A 19,655-nucleotide genomic window follows, 5' to 3' on the forward strand; every position below is an offset into this window, starting at 1 on the left:
CTATATATGTGAACAGCTCATTTATTGGCAGTAAATTATTGTTATAATTATTAATAATGGTGTGGTCCTACATTTCATAGTGAATGTCTGTTCATGAAGCACTGCAGGCATTTCACAAATTACACCAATGGCATCAACTGATTTGATTTGTTCTTCATTACATTTCCATCACATAAAAAAATGTTTTTGTTTCGATAAGTATCAGTTATATACTAATTAGGCTTTTATGTAAATTTCCCAGATACATTCCTGCCAAATGTCGACCATGGTCTTCTTCAGATGTAGATTTGATTGTGCTGCTCATCATTCTGGGCAGCAGGGGGTGTAACACTAATAACAACCTGCACTTTGTGTTCATACAGGAACAATCACCTGGGGAACACACATGCCGGCACACACATAGCAGATGCATAGTGATTGCATTCAAGGAGTTTTACAAGCTTGTCATGAAAGGAAATAAATAATGTTGACTTAAGTTGATGGAAAACAAAATCTTTGGTTATGAATTAGTGAAATAACAAAATACTGATTTGGGTGAAAATAATCCACTTTTTTAAGTTTTTTTGCAACACAAACATACGTTTGTTCATCTGGTCAAAGGCAGAGCTTGGGGCCGAAGGCCACTAGGGAGCCCCCAAGAGCTGCTGAACTTCAAGTTTCTGACCTTTTTTTTCTTGGTTTCAAATTGTATGTATAAATGCATTTAATGCTTGACAGGGGGGCCTCTTGGGAATTTTAGCCTGGGGCCCCAGCACATTTTCGAATCACCACTGCACCTGGTCCTTCCTCCAACCCCTATGTTCGTCTTTCTTTAAAGCAACATGTTTCATAATCCATTATTTTTGGTTTTTACTACTACAGCTACTGCAGGATCCATTACATAGGCACATATGTAATTTGATTGAAATAACAAAAACAAACAAGAACAAGAACAAGAACAAGAACAAGAACAAGAATAAGAATAAGAATACGAATACGAATAAGAATAAGAATAAGAATAAGAATAAGAATACATTTTATTTGTAATGCTCTTTACATTTGAAAAAAATTCTCAAGGCCTGTTTTTAAGGTTGCAACCCCAATTCGATAGGAAGGCGAATTGCTCTGAGCTTTGATTAAAGATGTCCACTGCCTCACTGTAGGCTATCAAAGAGAAGCTTTTCTTCAGCATACTATATAGTGGTTGGATGCGTCTTGCAGTTAACTATGGCTAACCACAAATATTACAAGTATAAACTTTGAATCCCATGTGATTTACAAATGACCCCTGTATTTCATTTTAAATCTCTGGGTGCATTGCTCTGCGACGTGGATATTTGTATTTGGCTCCACAATCAGTTGTTATCATTTTTCATGCACACAAAGGACCGCTATGACCACAATGACTGACAGTTTCTGTGGCCAGTCAAGCGTGTCTAACATCAGTACCAGTCGAAATCTCACATAAGGTAGTTGCAACATGAACAAGGGTCAGAATGAGCTCTATATTAGATTTTTTTTTTCCTAATACATTTTGAGTATTGATCTAAAGACCTAACACTAATTTAAGGGAGACTGGATACTGGATATGTGAGAATTCCAGGTGATTACTCCACTAAAATGAGGAAAGGAGTTGGAAGTCATAGGACTTTACAAATAGAATACTTATTTTTACGTCTTAAAATGATCATTGGATAAACATCAATAAAGAACAAACACATTTAGTTTGTTTATTAACAATCTATAACAATAGCACATCTCACATGATATTATATATTTATAGTGTCCAGGAACAGTACTGTAATATTCACCAAAAATAATCTAATCATACTGATATATTCACAAGGACCCAGCTTCTCAAATATCCAGAACAGAGTAATATGCCGATGTTGATCCAAGCTGCACATTGTCAATGAATCACACCATTCCCCCAAGAACATCCACAGGATTGAACCTGACGACTGCACAATGTAGCATTCCGTAGTGGTGTAAACATATGTTGTTAAGTGCAGGAGCTAAAGTAAATCAAAAAGCAATGTTTGGTTCGCCTTCATCTCAACGCAAAGAAGCCTTCTTCGTTTCATCCTACTTATTTTTGCTGATTAGGCTTCCCACCCGCTGCATGAATCGGCCCAGTTTATTGTCGTTGCCACTTTGTCCCTGATGACTGGATTCATGCTGGCTCTGCGGAGAGCTTTTATCTTTTTCTGGTTTATCTGAACGAACATTGTCATTAGTGAGGAAATACTCGAATCGGCTGTAAACTTTCTCTCGTCTGGCCTGGAAGATCACCACACCGTCATTGTCCTGAGTGCTGCTGGGGCCTTGGTCCTTTTCTGCTGCCTGAGCTGCCTTTTTCTTGCTGGACCGCTGGGACGTCAGTCTTGAGAAGGGGGATTTGTGCTTCTCTGTTTCTTGACTTTGTTCAGTTTTCTCTGTCTTTGCTTTTGATGAGGCCTTTCTTTGAAGAGACCTTCTAATGGAGCTTTTCCTCTGAAGTGGTGAATCCTCTGTGTTACTGCCCTTGGCCTCGGCGGGCTTCGGAGATCCGGGAGGTACGTCTTGGACTTTGGGTGCTGGTTCAAATTCACTGGAAGGTGATTTCTTTTTGTCTATTAAAGCACCTGAGCCTTTGTTGTTGGCCACCTTATTTATAGAGCTGTGGCTTCCTTTGGATTGATCCTGACTCTGCGATTCTGACTCTGACACTGACTTCTCTGATGCTTCCTCTGGAACCGGGCTCTCCCCTTTTACACTTTCCAGACTTTTGTCTTTGAGTGCTGGGTCCGAGCTGTTAACTCGATTGTTTGAACCCTCTCTTTCTTCAGGCATCTCTGCCAAAGACTCCATCGTTCGGGGGTGCTGGATACCGAGAGCATTGGACTGTAACTGAGAAAGTTTGAGAGCTGCCTCATTCAGCTTTGTGTCCAACTCAACAGCGGATGTCGATCTGTGAGAAGAGTCTTGCCAGTTGTACGCCTGCAATGTCTTTCGGTCTGAAACAGTTTTGATATCATTGTGAGAGGCAGAGCGATGGCTTGCACTCAGTATCTTGTCTCTTTTCTCATCTTCTTTCTTTGGTTTACTGTCTTCTATGTAAGAGCTTTCATGTATGTTTGTTTCCAGATCTGCCATGCTCTGCATTAAAGAGGGCATGAACCTCGATCTCTCCGGGGTGGGATACATAGACCTCAAGGACTCTTGGCTTTGGCGCAAGTTGGAATACTCTTGCAAACTGAGCCTCTTTTGTCTAATTTCCTCCACTCTGGACTTCATGTCCCTCGACCTGCTGTGAACTCGCTGTGACTGATTCTCGTTCAGGCCTGTGTGGCTGCCATAGGGGGATGTCAGAGGGGATATCGCCTCACATGACCCATCAAGCTTGTCACTCTCATTAAAGTATGCATCCATCTTCCACCTGTGGAGCGATGTTTCAGAATTGAAGGGTATCACATTGTGGTCTGCGCCATATCGAGTCTGGTGCCTCATGTGCTGCTGTGATAACTTGTTTGTTAGGGGCAACTCCCCGCCACTCTTCATGTTGTATCCATTCCTTTCATGAGGATAAGGGGCTCCAATGTCCTTGGTTCCCATTCTCAGGCGAGACAAGCTGTTTAACTTCTGCAGCTCTCCACCGTAGCTGTGTCCCCTCACCAGGTTCCCCATGTCAGTGCAGTGGGACTGATGCAGCCTCTCCTGCATGCTCATGCCCCGGGTTAGCATGCCAGGGTCATCATGAGCACTACGCATGCCGGCCATCATTCTGGATCTCAGGTGGATATGATTGAGAGAGAGTTGGCTGGAGTTTGGGCTGTGTATGCCCCAAGTGTCTCTCGTGGTTTGACCAGACAACAACTCATTGGACAAAATCTCGGGAACTGTAGAGCGAGCGTACAGTCTTCTGAACTCCTCGTCGTAAGAGGTAACCAGCTGACCAGTGACAACCAGGACCATGCTCAGGTTAATTTTCTCAAATGACCATGTGTAGCTGGAACAGAATGAGAAGAAACAATCAAATCAATAAGGAAAGAAACCATGTGGTCCAGATCGAGTCAAAGTCTTTGGTTCCAATTTAAAATAGAAAAACAAATGTATGGTGCAAGATGTGATTTGACAATAATGTACTGTATTGTTTCTCTGTTTGTCAATCCAAAGTACGTTTATTGGTGAATGGGTGCGGGAGGGACTGACTCACCTGTATGCTCCATAGATAACAGTTTGGCAATCCACCAGAATGAACCTCTGCTCCAAACCTCCATGAAACTTTATCCCAGACCGACACTGGTACTGCTGTCCCCGAACCATCCGAACTCGAAGGTTCTGATGGACAAATGAAGAGGAGAGTTACTAAGTTAAAGTGTGACAGTAGATCAGTGTAGTGACATAATGCCTACTGCTGATAGTGATGCTTATTCCAACTGACATTGCGCAAATTACATCTAAATCTCCCATAGTTCTCATTGTCCTGACAGGCCCTTCTTCAGAGAAGCTGTGACTTTACCCAGCATGAAACCGTGAAAAATCCAACTCTCAGGATTAACTGTTTACAACATGTTGCTGACAATACTTTGGTTGGCGGTTTTGATTAAGCATTATGTTTTAATGTAAGACATTAAATTGATATGAAATGGAGTATTCCTACAATGTGGTTTTTGTGAAAGGTCCTCACTTATAAAATAAAGCTTATTTTCACTGCTCTCACAGTCTTACGTGTTCACACAACAACGTCACCAACCTGAAGTCAACATTATTAAGAAATATTTACTACAGCCGTGGTGCACGTGTGGATTAGCAAAGTTTCAGAAAAGTTGTGTTTCCCTTGTTTCCATAGAGCCAGAGTCGGTAAAGGTTCACCTTGTGACATTTTCAAAAAGTTCCATTTTCAGTGGGTCAAAAACAAAGTTTTTTATTTTCACTTGAAAATGTGTAAATGCGTGTCTAATTTTGTGACTCTACTTAAAGGAAATCCAAAAGCAAGGACACACAAACAAACAAAAGATTTATAGTGAAGAAGCTGAACTTCTCAGAATCACTGGTCTAATGTTCTAGTTTTTTCTAGTCTTCATGGAAACTACGGATTTGAAAAAAAAACAAACAAAAAAAAAACCCCAAATCAATCTTTAGTCGCGTAAACTTTTCAAACTATTGCATGAGAAACTGGAATGTGACGCTTCCTGTTTTGGAGCCTCTGCAGTCTGTGCGTGATGTATTTGACTGTAATTACACAGAATAAGAAAAATCAGTGCGTTGTTAGTGACAGAGGAGGGTTTGGTTTAACTCGTCTGGCAGCTCATTGTAGCTGTCAACCCAACAGAAAAAGACAACCTGCTATTATTAGATCACATAATTGCAGAGAGAGTTGTGTTGTGTCGTGTCGTGAAGTGTAACAATAGAACAGCTAGAAAAACATAATATGAGAGTTTGTCACATTAGTACACTGAGTAATAGGAGGTTTCATAGTTTTGGATTATGATATAATGACTTATATTATTCCTATAATCTCAGTGGTTAAATTTCCAATACTTCAACATAAAGAATACATATATATGATTCCCTGAGGGTGGATCCTACTGAAGGTGGTTGATTTGTCTCTATTATACATTTAAAAAAATGTTATTAACTGTAATTTAGCTAAATTAAACCATAGGAAGGAATGTATGTTTACATAAAAGAGTTAATCAGTTCTTTAGTTGTGATCCTTGAATAACAGCAGGTTTGAAGGTGGGGCCTCGATAGAGTGTCATTAATGACCACGAGGAGTCTATGACTGGTCCACTACTTTTCCTTCTTAGGATCACTTTTTGAAGGATTATTGCAGAAGACTCATTTACTACAGCCGTGGTGTGCATGTGCACTAGCAACGTTTCTGACATTAACACGGAGACTGAGACTGAAACTTAACAAAGTTCTTCCTTCAGAGCTGTTTTCAAAAAGCTGGTGTCACTAGTGGTTTTGAGCACTATTTTAATGAAAACAGACACCACAAATGCAAGAAAACGTTAGTGTTTTCAGTTCACGTGATAAGGCCCTGTCCACTTGACAACGACGTTTCATTTAACCATGTCATTTTTGGATGATCATCCACACGGCACGGCATTTTAGGAGCCTGAAAGCGGCATAGCTTAGAGACGTGTGCGTTGACATGTGGATGGGCAAAATATTTGCTTAATACAATGATGTCATCGTATCTTCTTCTGTTTTTTTGTTTTTGTTTGTTTTTTTAATATATTTCTTTTACAGCATCACCCATAGGCTTGCTATATGTACTACATCGTTTTGAGTCGTTTTCATGGTGTCGTATGAAGGCAGATATTTCCTGCACTGATGGTGTGTGGACGAGAAACTTCTGAAGAACGAGGAAGAAAAATAATCATTTTAGCTCATGTGGACAGGGCCTGAATGAGGTCTAAGATTAATTTATATCAAAGTCTTCAAATAAAGGTTGTGTTGAGCCAGCTGAGAAATGACCTCTCACTACAACAGTGGTTCTCAATTATTTTCTGTCATGCCCCCCCTAGCCTCCTAGGACCTGGCGTCCACATATGTGGACAGCACATTTTCAGTTGTCTAGACCACAATACTAAATTTTGTGCTACAAAGTCCTGGTGTCCACTTCTGTGGACATCACTCTGCCACTTGGTGGTGGAATAAGAGTATAACACATTACAGGTTAGATTCAAGATGGTTGACAACACACCTTGAAATTCAGCCGGTCACTCCCGATGCAAAAGTTGACCAGGTAAAAAATTTAAAGAAATTTCATGGCTGATTCTTGTTCAGATGTATTTATAAGTGTTCAATGTTCGCTTCTGAAGTGAAATTAGACAAAAGTTTGCAACTATAGCAACTCACCATGCTGTTAAACTTGATGTACACATATGTGGACAGGAGGACTTAGTTCTGATAGTTTTGTTGAACATGTCCACAAATGTGGACAAAGGGATTGAGTTTTTAAATTGTATTTTGGGATGATTTTGGTAGAAATAAATAGTTTACTACAGTACAAGCAGATATGGTATGTTTTATTAATACATTTACATAGATTTTTATTAGATTTCTGTCATGATTTATTTTTTTGAGAGTTCTATTCTTCATCACAACTACTGGAGTTGCTGGGGTTAATTGGTGGAGTCAAGTCAGAAGTGGAAGATTTGTTAGACATCGATGATTCTGAGGAGGATGCTGATTATCAGCCCCCATGACAGGAGCCAAGTAGCAGTGAGGAGGACAGTCGTGGGTGTGAGGACCCCAATCCTCAGCCTATCAGAGGATGTAAACGTCTCCGTTCGGAATATCAAGGATATCGTTTGGATCGTGACAATGACAAATCAGGCACTCCCAGGCGTCGCTCTTGGGCACAGCAGGATGAGCATGATGTCTCAAGCAATGTCTCAGAAGAGACAACGCCAGGACCAAGCCATCAAGCACAGTCCAAGAAAGGACGTGGGCTGTGATGGGGGGCTTCTCCGCTAACACCAAATCAAGCTCAGTTTGAGCATGAAGAGGACACTGTGGATGATAGAGAAGGCTGGACCCCACTGGACCACATGGAGCAGTACATTGATAAAGATTTGATAAATGATTGCTGATTGCTCCAATGCTGTATCACTGGCCAGAAGTTGAGACTCAATCAACACGTCAACTAATGAAATCTATAATTTTTTTTGGTGCTTCTATTTTGATGTCTTGTGTCCAGTATCCTGCAGTCAGGATGCATTGGTCCAGCACTTTGAGAATTCCTGCCATCACAGAAAAGTTCACACATGACAGATTTTTCAGACTGAGGAAATCACTAAATGTGGTCATTGATGATGATGTTCCAGACGTTCTGAAAGGGTGTGATAAATTCTGGAAAGTGAGGCCTTTTCTGAACCGCATTCTGAAAGGTTGCAGGTCCCAGGCTCCCCCAGAATGTGTTTCTATTGATGAGCAGATGATTCCATTCACAGGAGCTTGTCCATGGTGACAATATCTGCCAATGATGGGACAAGAAACTGAAAAGATATGGAACCATCTCGTGACCAAGTATTATACATGAATACAACTCCAAGATGGGTGGAGTTGACCTTGTCGATAGAATGATGAGTGACGATAGCATGAATGGCCATACAAAGAAATGGACACTGTGGATAGGCCAATGCTCTTTACTGATCTGGCTTTAGCCAGCAGCTGGTTACTGTACCGTGAAGACCTCAGTGTATTTGGTACTTCAAAGAAGAACGTCATGCAGTTCTTAAAATTTCAGATGGAAGTGGCCATAACCTTCTAGGGTCAGCATGACAATGACAACTCTGACTTTTGTTTTCATTGTCATTTTATTTTTGCACTGAGCAAAAATGAGAAGTTATTTAATTTTGGGGATTTTGCGCTGAGAAAAAGCACACAATCATTGTTTATATTTTTGTTTTTGCACTTAGAAAAATGGACAATAGTTTCCTACTTTGGTTTTGCACTCAGGAAACAATGTTGCCATGTTCAGGTATAACAAATATACAAATACAAATATAGAGTTTTGTACATCATTACTCAATTGTGACTTTATTGTGTTTTATCGGAATTTAAAACCAATGTCCACATATGTGGACATCATTTTTCTCAGAAACTACATCATGTAGTAAGATAATTCTCTGTTGTAACACTCATCAGGTCCCAATAAGCCCAAATAGCAAAGATAAATTAAAATTGAATGCCATTTAAGAGTCCGGGTCCTAGGAGGTTAAAGGACAAAAAAATGTTCAGCCCCCCCCCCCCGAATTGTACTACCATTGAGAACCTGATAATATTTATTTATTTATCTGTATAAACCACTGTATGAGTTGCTGGCACCAGCATTCTGCATACAACTGATTATTAAAAATAAATTAATAAAATGAGCTGGAGGCCCTTTTTTTATCGTTCAAGCATGAATAAAGACACTAATACTGAAAGTCGCGCCTGCCTCACGCCCCCCCCTGACACCCCACCACGCCCCCCCAGGGGGGCTCGCCCCACCATTTGAGAAGCACTGCACTACAATAACAGCAGCATCTCAGCTGATTTCACCTCCTTTTCAAACATCTTTAAAACAATTGCAGTCATAAACAGTTGAAAACTATTAAATTCCATTGTACACTAAGAACTGACTCACGCATATGCACAACCCTCATTGTGTTAATAGATCAGAACAGCCGTACTTGTTTTCAAGTATTTAAAAGATGAATTTCTTAACCCAACCACTAACAGATAAGACCAGGGCGTTATATTTTTATCATGGCACTTTTTATTTTTGATTGTGTATAAGCATATGATTGCAAAAGGTGATGAGTATTCCTTGAAATAGTGGTTTCCTGCATGAATTGGCTGTAAATTGTGAGCTGCACTTCTCACCTCTAAAAATTATATGGACTCCTTTAGAAACTTTTTGTTTCCCTCCGGCGGTATTCTGAACATTTGATGGCCGTGTTCCCTCAACACGTGAAAAATTAAGATAATTAAGATAAAAGTTCACTGTCCTCTCTTTTGAAAAAGGAGGCTTTGAAAACATTTTAACATACAAGATGTTCAGACATGTAAAGCGATGAAAAGTTAATGTCTGTAACGTCTATAATCTTACTGAATCATTAAATACCGCTGAAGCAAATTAATGGTATGACAATGTCTTTGTAGAAAACAACAGACGACTGTGAGTTATGAGTCTAGTGAACCATGTCGGGAAGTCTGATGACATTCGATCAATTCCTTCAGAGGCTTGTTCAGACAAAATCAAGTCATTGTGGGTGTGTCCCTGTTGATATTTTATGACTGTAAGTTACCAGCATAACATTTCTGACTAAGCAGTTGTTATAGTCCTGGTTATTACATAAGTGAGGGAGATTTTAAAAACCTTTCAGGTTTCTGAATAGGCGGTGTACGGAGGCATTAACTGTGTGGAAACTTAGCGAGTTAGCACATGTGCTATGCCTACTACAGCCTACTACTTCTTAGCTGCCTTCCTTCTGTAATCTGTTTTTACAGCACTGATCACTTTATAGATATAGATTATCTGCTGTTACTACTGAGCCGGGACCATGACTTTAACCACCTTCTCAAGACCTTCAGGCACCACAGAATGATTGTGAGGAAAAGTGATGAAAATTTTAGTTGTTTATTGAGAATGTCATCAAACTATTTGTTTTTACTGAAAAGCAATAGTTTTGTATTATGCAAATACCTTTGAAATGTAACGTAATAATGTGGTTTTTATTACTTCCTACAAAAAAAACACAACATGATGTTTTCAAGTGATAAAAGGAAACAAAAACATACAAATATTTGGAGTCACTGAAAACAGAACTTTTTGAAAACACTTCCACACCACAGTCTCAGTTAATAGTTCTTCTGCACATGCTCAGTAGATGGAGTATAAGAACAATGTTGTTTTGTGACTCCCAGTCCATATTAGTCTGGGACGTCCAGAGGTGGAGCCAGTTAACAGGCAAGGCAAGGCAAGGCAAGGCAGAATGTAAACAGATTGGCCATAACATTATGACATGAGCAGTGGAGACATGGACACCACTACATCTGCAGCAGATTGTTTAAGCCTGTAAAGTTGTAGCATCCTTCGAATCTCATCGACCATTTATTACATTATATATTCACAGCTTTCCCTTCCTGGGACCTTTTCACACATACTGAGAACTGTAGCAGGGAACAAAAGAGCTGCAGTCTTCCAAATGTCCTGACCCAGTTATTAAATATCACAATTTGATCCCTTTCAAACCATTTTTCTCCTTTGAACACGTCATTCCTTACTTCAGTTGGTGTCAATTCCATCCTGCTCATGAGCTTGTGCCATGATAAAGAGGTGAGAACATTTATTCAGGAATGGCTGTTGAGAATGTCATGTTTGGATTGTGGGTTTAATTCTCCATCTCAAGACTCTAAAGCCCTGATGTATGAGAATCTTCTATGAAGTGTACTGTAATGCACTTTCAAGTACCGTAAATAAATTGCAATTTCTATTTGCTTGAATTTTCCAGAGAAACAACTGAGAATAACACCATGCAAAGAGGAGTATTTCAATTTGTGTTTACATGTGCCTCAGGCCTGTTACAAAGATCTGCTGGACACACCATCGTTTCCTGGTTCATTTGGTTGCGTTGAGTGCATGGAGTTGAGTGATTCCTTACAAATACAAAATTAAATGTGCTACTATGGAGTTGTACGTGTTGGTGGAGTAAGTTATCAAAGATATTGGAGTGATCCAGCAAATGAATCACAATTTGTCAAAAAAGGAACAAAAAGAAGGCAAGAGGGGAGAGAATCAGTCACACAGCCAAAGCTGTGGGAAAAACAAGAGCAACAGAAGAGATTCGGAAAAATTTTGAAGACCTAAAAAGAAGGTCAATGCCAAAGATATCCGAGCATAAAGGCTGCAAATAAAAATACCGCAGAGCCAGGTGAGAAGGTGTCTGTTTTCCACGATAAATACAACATCTGTCCTCATTTTCAGACAGATGCAAACATGAACAATACAAATATTAGTGTAAATCACGGGGTGTGTGTGTGTGTGTGTGTGTGTGTGTGTGTGTGTGTGTGTGTGTGTGTGTGTGTGTGTGTGTGTGTGTGTGTGTGTGTGTGTGTGTATGTGTGTGTGTGTTTGTGTGTGTGTGTGTGTGTGTGTGTGTGTGTGTGTGTGTGTGTGTGTGTGTGTGTGTGTGTTTGTGTGTGTGTGTGTGCGGTTATGGGAGACACAATCCTAAGTGCATCCTGTTAGTAGGCCAGTATAAACATGTGCCCATGCACAAGGTAAGGTTTGCATTTGTTTTTATTTGCATGTGTTTTGATCTGGCCCGAAACCACAACTTTCTCGCAACGGAGCCGTTCATCCATTAACTGTTTAGTCCATATGCAGTCATGGTGGCAGTACCGAGAGCAAAGAAGCCCAGACACCTCTGTCCCCTCCAACTTCTTCCAGCTCTTACCAGAGATATAACCTCTCCAGTGAGGCCTGGGCCGACCCAGAGGTCTCCTCCCAGTCAAGCATGCTTGGTAAACCTCGAAGGGATGGCGACCAGGGGGGCATCCTGATCAGATGAACCACCTCAACTGGCTCCTCAATGTGAGGAGCAGCAGCTCGACTTTGAGTGTCTCCCAGATCATGGAGTGACAGGCTTCACTCTATCATGAAGTTCTGCCGCTCTGCAGAGAAAACTCTTTTCGGCTGCTTGTATCTGTGACCTCATTCTTTCAGTCATGATCCAGAGTTCACGACCGGAGGTGAGGGTGTGGATGTAGACCGACCGGTGAACAGAAAGCTTTGCACAAGTGAAGTCTGTTCACTATTCGCTTCACCTGTCTGTGGTCATAATGGCTGATTGATACAGAAACAGTGTACATAGCCAAGTTACTAAAATGCATTTATAGTTTAAATAAAGAAGTCAAATAGACTAATAAATATAATAATTAATCTGCATGTGTTCTTTGAGTGTCTTCAATGAGAGCTAAGCGAGACTTTTGTCCTCATGTTCCATTATTGTAACTTAGACAGAGAACAAGCACGGACACCCTCTGTGAGAGTCGACATGATGGAACCTGTGTGTCTGTCCGCTCCAAGGCCGCTGTTTTGATGTGGCCACCGGCTAAGCGCTTTGCTCAGAGCTCACAAAGCCACGCTTGTGTTTGCTCTGATGACTCCCTGTTTGGGCTGTGAAACTTCATCCTGAACAACAGGAAAATCCAGCCGGCTCGACGCATCCGTCCTGCGGCTGCCGCGGTTTGCCTCCTATGGCAATAACGAGTAGAAACACGGCTGGTAAATGGCAGCATTTCCACCGGGGTGTGGAGAGAATGTCAAATTTAATCCTGCAAATACCCTTGCAGACAGAAGAAGGTCACGTCACAGGCAATGCTTCATCGAATACAAATGTAGACGGCAAAATATAGATTCAGCAAAATAGCCCCTTTGTTTGTCTTGGCTTGTGTGCAGCACTTTACAGTTTGGATCATAATTCTTTCTGTGCATCGTTTACTTCTTTTTAGCCAAATTGGGCAAAATTAAAATAAAAAAACAAAGTTTTGTTGCTATAAAACTTGCTCATTCTGAAGTAGAATGTCAAATACAGGGTTTAGGGGCTAAAACTCCAGAAGGTCCCATCTGGTTTGCAGGAGGACAATAAAGTGTGAAAAGCAACTGTAATGGCTAATGTTACATTAAGTACAAGGGATTTCTGTGTTTTAGTAAGAGGAGTGGGCATAACACACACAGTGAGACTGGGGCTGAGAGATCAGGGATGCAGCAGAGAAAACAAACTGCTTAATGTTTCACCATCAAAGACACACAGTGAGACTGAAAGATGCTTCCAATAGAGGACCGACTTTAGTGACATCTTACTGTCGAGGTGGCTCAATGCAGACATTTTACTTAGCAACTGTCAAGTTGTTCACATTTTGTAAAAAGACTTGAAACTAAACCTGAGCTAAAATTAGTTTTACTCTCCTGTTTAACAGTGTCACCAATGTAAACACAAACCAAACAGCAACGCTCCTCTAAATGTATGTCAACACATTTCCATTCACTTTCAGCTCGTTCTGGATTTCATAACCTTTCAGACCGTCGCCAAATAAAAAACACCTTTGCAACAGTGTCTGGGTGAACATTGTCTTGAAGTGTAAGCATGTTGACATCCAAACGCATCAAAGACGAGGCGTTTTTACTTTAACCTGGTGTAAACGGTTCTTAAAAGTCAAAGTGAGCCAGCTGAGAGAAATGACTCTCGTCACAATCACAGTAAGAATAAAAAATAAATAAATAAATAAATAAAATAATTAAACCAGTAAGATGAATGAATATATACTGCAGGTATTTTACCTTGAGGTCCTCAATATTAATGCCCACCCGCTGTGACATGGTGAGGAAGCTCTTAATGTGGGATTGATCCAGAAGGATGTAGACCACCACTCCCCTCAGGGTGGCGCTGATGAGCTCTTTGAAGATGTCAACGTCAGTGAAGATGTCCATCGCTACGGCAACAATCTGGGGACAAAGTTCAAGAGAGGAGAGATGTATTAATTTTAGAATGTGATCAGATAGTTTATTTCTTTCCGACGAAGATAAGAAGGATGGCTGACATGTCAATTATTGAACTGTCAAATGAATCCGTAAATGAATGAGAACCTCTGCAGGAAAACAAGGCACATTGATCAAAGCTAACCAGTGTTATCGTCAACAATTCTACAAAGCTCCTGTGAGCTACCAACTCTTCCAACTTGGATTAGCTGAGATTCACACCTCTGCAGTGATCAACGTCACACGGAGGAGATTAACTCACCTTTATTCAAACACCATCTACTTTTAATTCAACCCCATTCACCTGCTCCACCTTTCATGCTTGTTTAAAAAAAAAAAAAAAAAAAAAATCAGTTGTTTAGGAAAGTGATCCCTTTCCTCTCCCTTAGTGTGTCTTATTGATGTGTCCAGAGCTGCATTATTGTAGTGTAGCTGTGATGTGACTGATTGACTCATTCGGGGGAGGATGCTCTATAATCTGACATAAAATGGAGTTACCAGGGGAGAAGATGTTCCATAAAATGGATGTTAGTTGAAGTTAGAGAGTTAGTTGAAGGAAGGGGCTCTATAAACTGGATGTTGGGGCTTCTTGAAAGAAACTGTTTGAGGAAGTGAGGATGACAGGAGAAAAGATGCACCAAAAAAGATAATCTGAGATGAAGGAGCAACATTTTGACAGTCTGACAGTAAAGGATGCTGATGTTTATTCAGGGATGCTGAAAGCTCGTGATGCAGGCTAAAATTCATGTAAACAGGATTGACTTGGTTTTGAGATGATCTTCTTCCTGTAGTTTTATGAAATAATAACTGCTAAAGCTAATGCTAATAGTGGACTGATTTTAAGAGACAGCAGCTCTATAAATGTTTCATGCATGAAAAAAGAGACTGATTGTACCTGTGCAACTAATTTACAAAAGTAATCAGTAACAATTGCCAAAAGGAGTGGTGTCGACGACATGCTATATTCCTGACACTAATGGTGCGCTGGAGATTTTCTTGTTTTGACCTGCAGAAACTCTTTATGCTTTAATGTTCAGGAGAAACTGCACGCCTGTAATCTGACTGATTGTAACTGATTTACTATGAACGGCTTGATGAAAATCAAACCAGATTTCACTTGGTTTCAGCGCCATGTGTGCAGCACAAATCTGTGTATTATTAGATGGTTGGAATGTGTGTAACGAAAGTTCAGTTCTGGTACTGAGACACACTCACACACCCACACACACCCTCATACACACACGCCCTGGTGTCCTATGAATTACTGGTTTAATTCATGACGTCCAGACCGGAGCAGATTCGAGCTGAGACATGTTGGAGGGTAAATGTCAGCAGTCATGGCCGTTATCCTAACATTTCCAAGCAAAGCTCATGTTAAACCTACAAACATGCATGCGGTTGAATAGAAACGGCATGTGTAGGATGTGAGCTACTTTAATGTGAAATTGTATGTTTCATGTGGTGACATGACATGTTTTTAATTATTCTCTTAAAGGTGAGGGCTGTAATGATTGGCCTCCGGTGTTCAGTTTGTTTTATGCTCACAGGATTCTGCAAGTCAGTGCTGTAACTTCAGCAGCGTTGCTTATGAGTTTATGTTCAAATAACTTTCTGATAAAATAACTTGCTGTTTCACTTTTTATAGCCTTAAAAAAAAAAAATTTGCTCCTCATGAAAGATTTATTATGCTGGAAACATAAAGCAGTACTTTGCTTTAGATCCAACCGGCTCCTGGAGCTTCATGTTTACTTCATTGCATTCCTGAAACCTTGTCTTGTAGGTTTTCAAGCTTTTGAAATCTTTAAAAACTTGTCTGCTCACAAATAAGTAAAAGAGGCGAGGCTCAGTCTGGGGACATTATGCAGAACATCAACTAATGCCACTGAAGAGATTTATTGTTTCTTTGAAGCTGGTCACTTCAAAGTTTAATGGTCTTGTCTTTAAGATTTCAAATGGCATGAAAATGTGTTTGTATGTGCCGTCTGTACATACATTGGTTTTCTCTGGCTCCAAAAACATGCAACATTAGGTTAACTGGGGTGTGTGTGTGCGTGTGTGTGTGTGTGTGTGTGTGTGTGTGTGTGTGTGTGTGTGTGTGTGTGTGTGTGTGTGTGTGTGTGTGTGTGTGTGTGTGTGTGTGTGTGTGTGTGTGTGTGTGTGTTGGGATCATCTCCAGCATCCGGCTAGTCTGAACTGGATAAACTTTATTGCTTTCTTATTAAATGCAAGTCCTCCAAATATCAATGATGAAGATGTCATGAACGCACTAAAGGTATGAAAGATCTTGAAATCTGTGCGCTGCATTCCAAATATATTTTCAATCATTTGTTGGCTGTGAAGCTGTTCAACTCTGCCGGCCCTCAAATTTCATACATTCTTGTACAAACAACTTGTGGAAATAAAACCCTAAAGTGGGTTGATTGTTTGGACTCAGGCCCCATTTACATGATGATATTTCTGAAAAGTTTTGCCTTTACAAGGCACCTTTTGAAAGTGATTAATTAAACGTGAGTACTCATAGGTGTTGTTGTTGTTTTTGTATATGAAACCACGTTTTAGTGGTTCCAAGCACCGTCGTCATGGAAACAGTCTCCTAACTCGCTATGAAACTTTGTGCTTTCACTTGAAAACGTTATCGTGTCAACTTAGTTGGCCTTTTCCTGATGGTTACAAGTGTTATAGTCAAGCAGATAAATGTAATTGACATTTTGTCAGCTGTCTTCAGGAGCAAAACTATTGAATTACAGTTACTTTGCTCTACTTTAATCAGATTACATTTTGGGGAAATTGGTACTGCTACCATCAAGTTACTATGTGAATGTGTTAGCCACTTCCAAAACATTCATATTCACGCTTTTGACTTGCACTGATGTATCCGATGCTATAGCTCTTATTAAGAACTGTGTCTTTTTTTTCTTCAGCGATGAGGTTTATCTATCTGGTGGATAGATATTTATTCTTCAGTGTGAAACATGGTTAAACCCGCAACACAGTCACCGACATCGAGTTTGACAAGTTACAGACTAATTACCCCTGCGAGTGCGTGACGCCAGATCAAGAGGCCGTGTTCAAACACGTGTGCCGGAACATGTGCGTGCTCGTCGGAGCCGGGGGCGGAAGCACGAGGCGGGCAAACAGGAGACGCACTCTCATCACGGTTGCATGATTTGTTTCTGCTGCGGCCAACTGGCAAACTTCACCATGACAATAACTGTCCAGAACTGGATGGTGAAGCTTTTCTGGAAGTTGTTTCTGAGAATTCGCTTTTTAAATCGGAATGTAAACTCCCTGCAGCCTGCATCCCGGACTCTTGGTTCTCAGAAGAAAAGTGGCGCGGCGTGACGCTGACAACATCTCCTGATGGTAGCTGGAGGCACAAAGAAGAGGATGAAACCTCTGAAAGATGACTTTTAGCTTCAGTGAATGTTTCAACCTGAAGAAACAATGAAGCGAAACCACAAGCGTGGCAGTTATGACAGTTCCAGACTGATAGGTGCAGGATTATTTAATATTTCAGATTAAAAGAAGATCTGTTTTTGACAGCATGAGTAGTGATGTATAATATGTAAATATAATAAAGATAAAATGCTATGAGAATATGAGAGATAAAAGTTTTAAACTTTACTTATATCAAAAACAAGTGACCATCATTAGACAAAATTCCCGTATTTGACAAGGGGGGTGTTTGTTTTCTCAATAGCATTTATTTCATGGTAAAACTTATTTCAATCGTTTTCTTAAACTGCTTAACTGTAGTAACAATCCAACGGTCGTCTGTCTATACAAATGTCTGTGTACTCCCATTTTTAATGTTTAGATTTCATATATATGTATTATGTACTGTTCTCTGCACAAAAACAACCAACTACATTATTTTCAGCTTTTCTGCTGTTTCTGTGCAAATGCACATTGTTTTCAAAACTTTACCCTGCAAATGTCAAACTATTCTGAAACAGAAATGCAAAAACTATGTGTTTTATTTTTTTTTACTTCAAATGTTGTCATGCAAACAGGGTCAAAGATAATTTTTTGAAAAATCAATTGATTTCGCAGTAACGTTAAAAGTTGCTTATCAGTCCAGAAACCTAATGTTCCCAATGTTTCTCCCGATCGCTTTGTGTTGTGGGATTATTAAAAACTGCTAAATGTTTACAATTATTGAGAAGTTTGGTTGAAGTTTATGAAAATTACAATATGCTGAGGCACCAAGGATGGTTTTTTTTTTGGTTTTTTTCCTGACTTTCTATTTTCAGAGGTGTGCTAATTAAGAGGAGGAATATTTTCAGCATCGATCTCCAACGGAACCCTTAAATCGCTTTACCTGCAACGGCACACACACGCTTGATGTGACGCAGCACTTGTAAAAGTTGTTAGTTGTGTGCGGTTCACCTTACAGTCACCTGCTTTTGCAGCCAAATATGAGGAGTGGTGTGTTTTTCTCTGTGCAAAGTAACGCCTTTCATTGTGACTGGCTCTATTGATGAGCTGTTATTGTCCCTGCTGTGCAGTGTTAAGTTTCTGTACAGTCAACAGAGGAAAGATGAATCCTCACTGATTAATCCTCCTGACAGATCAGCTGTTTCATTGTTCAGACCTCACCTGTCGCGCCTCCTGGATCTGCTTCCTGACCACCTCCTTGATGGTGGGAGTGTTCTGTCTGGGTGGGTGGAAGAGCAGGCTGATGCTGGTGTCCGCCCCGTCCAGGTTGACCTCCGGCCAGCCCAGCTCCAGGTCTGGCACCTCCTCGTCCGACTCGACGGGGAAGTAGGTGGAGGGCCGCCCATCGTCCGCAGGCCGCCTGCCCTCTGACTCATCCTCTACAACCGGTAGCTCTGCATTTTCCAGCATGAACACAATCTCTTCCTCCGACAGGAAGTGGTTGATCTGCTCGGCTCGGAGGAACTCCTCGTAGGCCTCCTTGCCTCCGCAGAGCAGTGCGTAGATGGCCAGGCGGTACGCCTCTTTATAGTGCGGCTGAACGTAAAGCCCATTGTCTTCCTCTTTGAGTGAGGACAGGCAGGACAGATTGGACTCCATGGACACCTGATCCCCTCTGAGAGTTCTCCTTTACCTTCAGTGTGACATGTGACATGACTGTTAGGGGCTTCACCAAGTTAAAGACCTTTCTCCTATCATGAATAAATAAATCAATACCTGCTCAAACCTCACACCTGCCAAAGACATAACGTGAAGATTGATTTACCAAATGTGTGAGCAATACCATTGTTAACTAAGTACCAAGAACGTTAAAAAAAACAAACCCCAAAAAACAAAAACATTTTCACATTGTCTGAAGAGCCACATTTTAAGAAGACATGCAGAAGCTAGAAGTTCAGAATGTTGCTGCAACACAAATCTCACGAAGAGTAAATACTTTAAAGACTGCAACTCAAGTTGCAAAAGAGGCAACGTGTGCTGGCTTCTTTATGAATTCAGCAGTAATAAACAAACTTACTTCATAGTTTCCAAAAGACCTGCTTGTGTCCCTGAATACTCCTACTCCTCATAGTCCTTGTGTCTGCACTGAAGGTGTGGAGTTGAACTCTGCAAACAGATCCCTGCCCGTCGTACCTGCCCTGCTCACTCCCGCTGACAGCAGGAAGCCCCGCCCACCTCAGCTCACCTGGCTCCCAGCAGCAGGTTTGTTTGC

The 19,655-nt window shown here is 40.8% G+C and overlaps 1 protein-coding gene across 1 annotated transcript; it reads right to left on the bottom strand.

Moving 5' to 3' along the window:
* Positions 1-1,772: 1,772 nt before the first annotated feature.
* Positions 1,773-19,517, bottom strand: LOC308145696 (uncharacterized protein). Its single transcript, XM_080517207.1, has 5 exons — positions 19,461-19,517; positions 18,605-19,076; positions 13,808-13,972; positions 4,175-4,299; positions 1,773-3,967 (listed from the first exon to the last, which is right to left on the bottom strand). The coding sequence occupies exons 2-5, from the start codon at positions 19,040-19,042 to the stop codon at positions 2,065-2,067; spliced, it is 2,631 nt and encodes an 876-aa protein (XP_080373333.1). The 5' UTR covers positions 19,043-19,076; positions 19,461-19,517; the 3' UTR covers positions 1,773-2,064.
* Positions 19,518-19,655: the final 138 nt, after the last annotated feature.

The sequence above is a fragment of the Blennius ocellaris genome (genome assembly GCF_963422515.1).
Source record: "Blennius ocellaris genome assembly, chromosome: 3".
NCBI classification, from domain to species: domain Eukaryota; kingdom Metazoa; phylum Chordata; class Actinopteri; order Blenniiformes; family Blenniidae; genus Blennius; species Blennius ocellaris.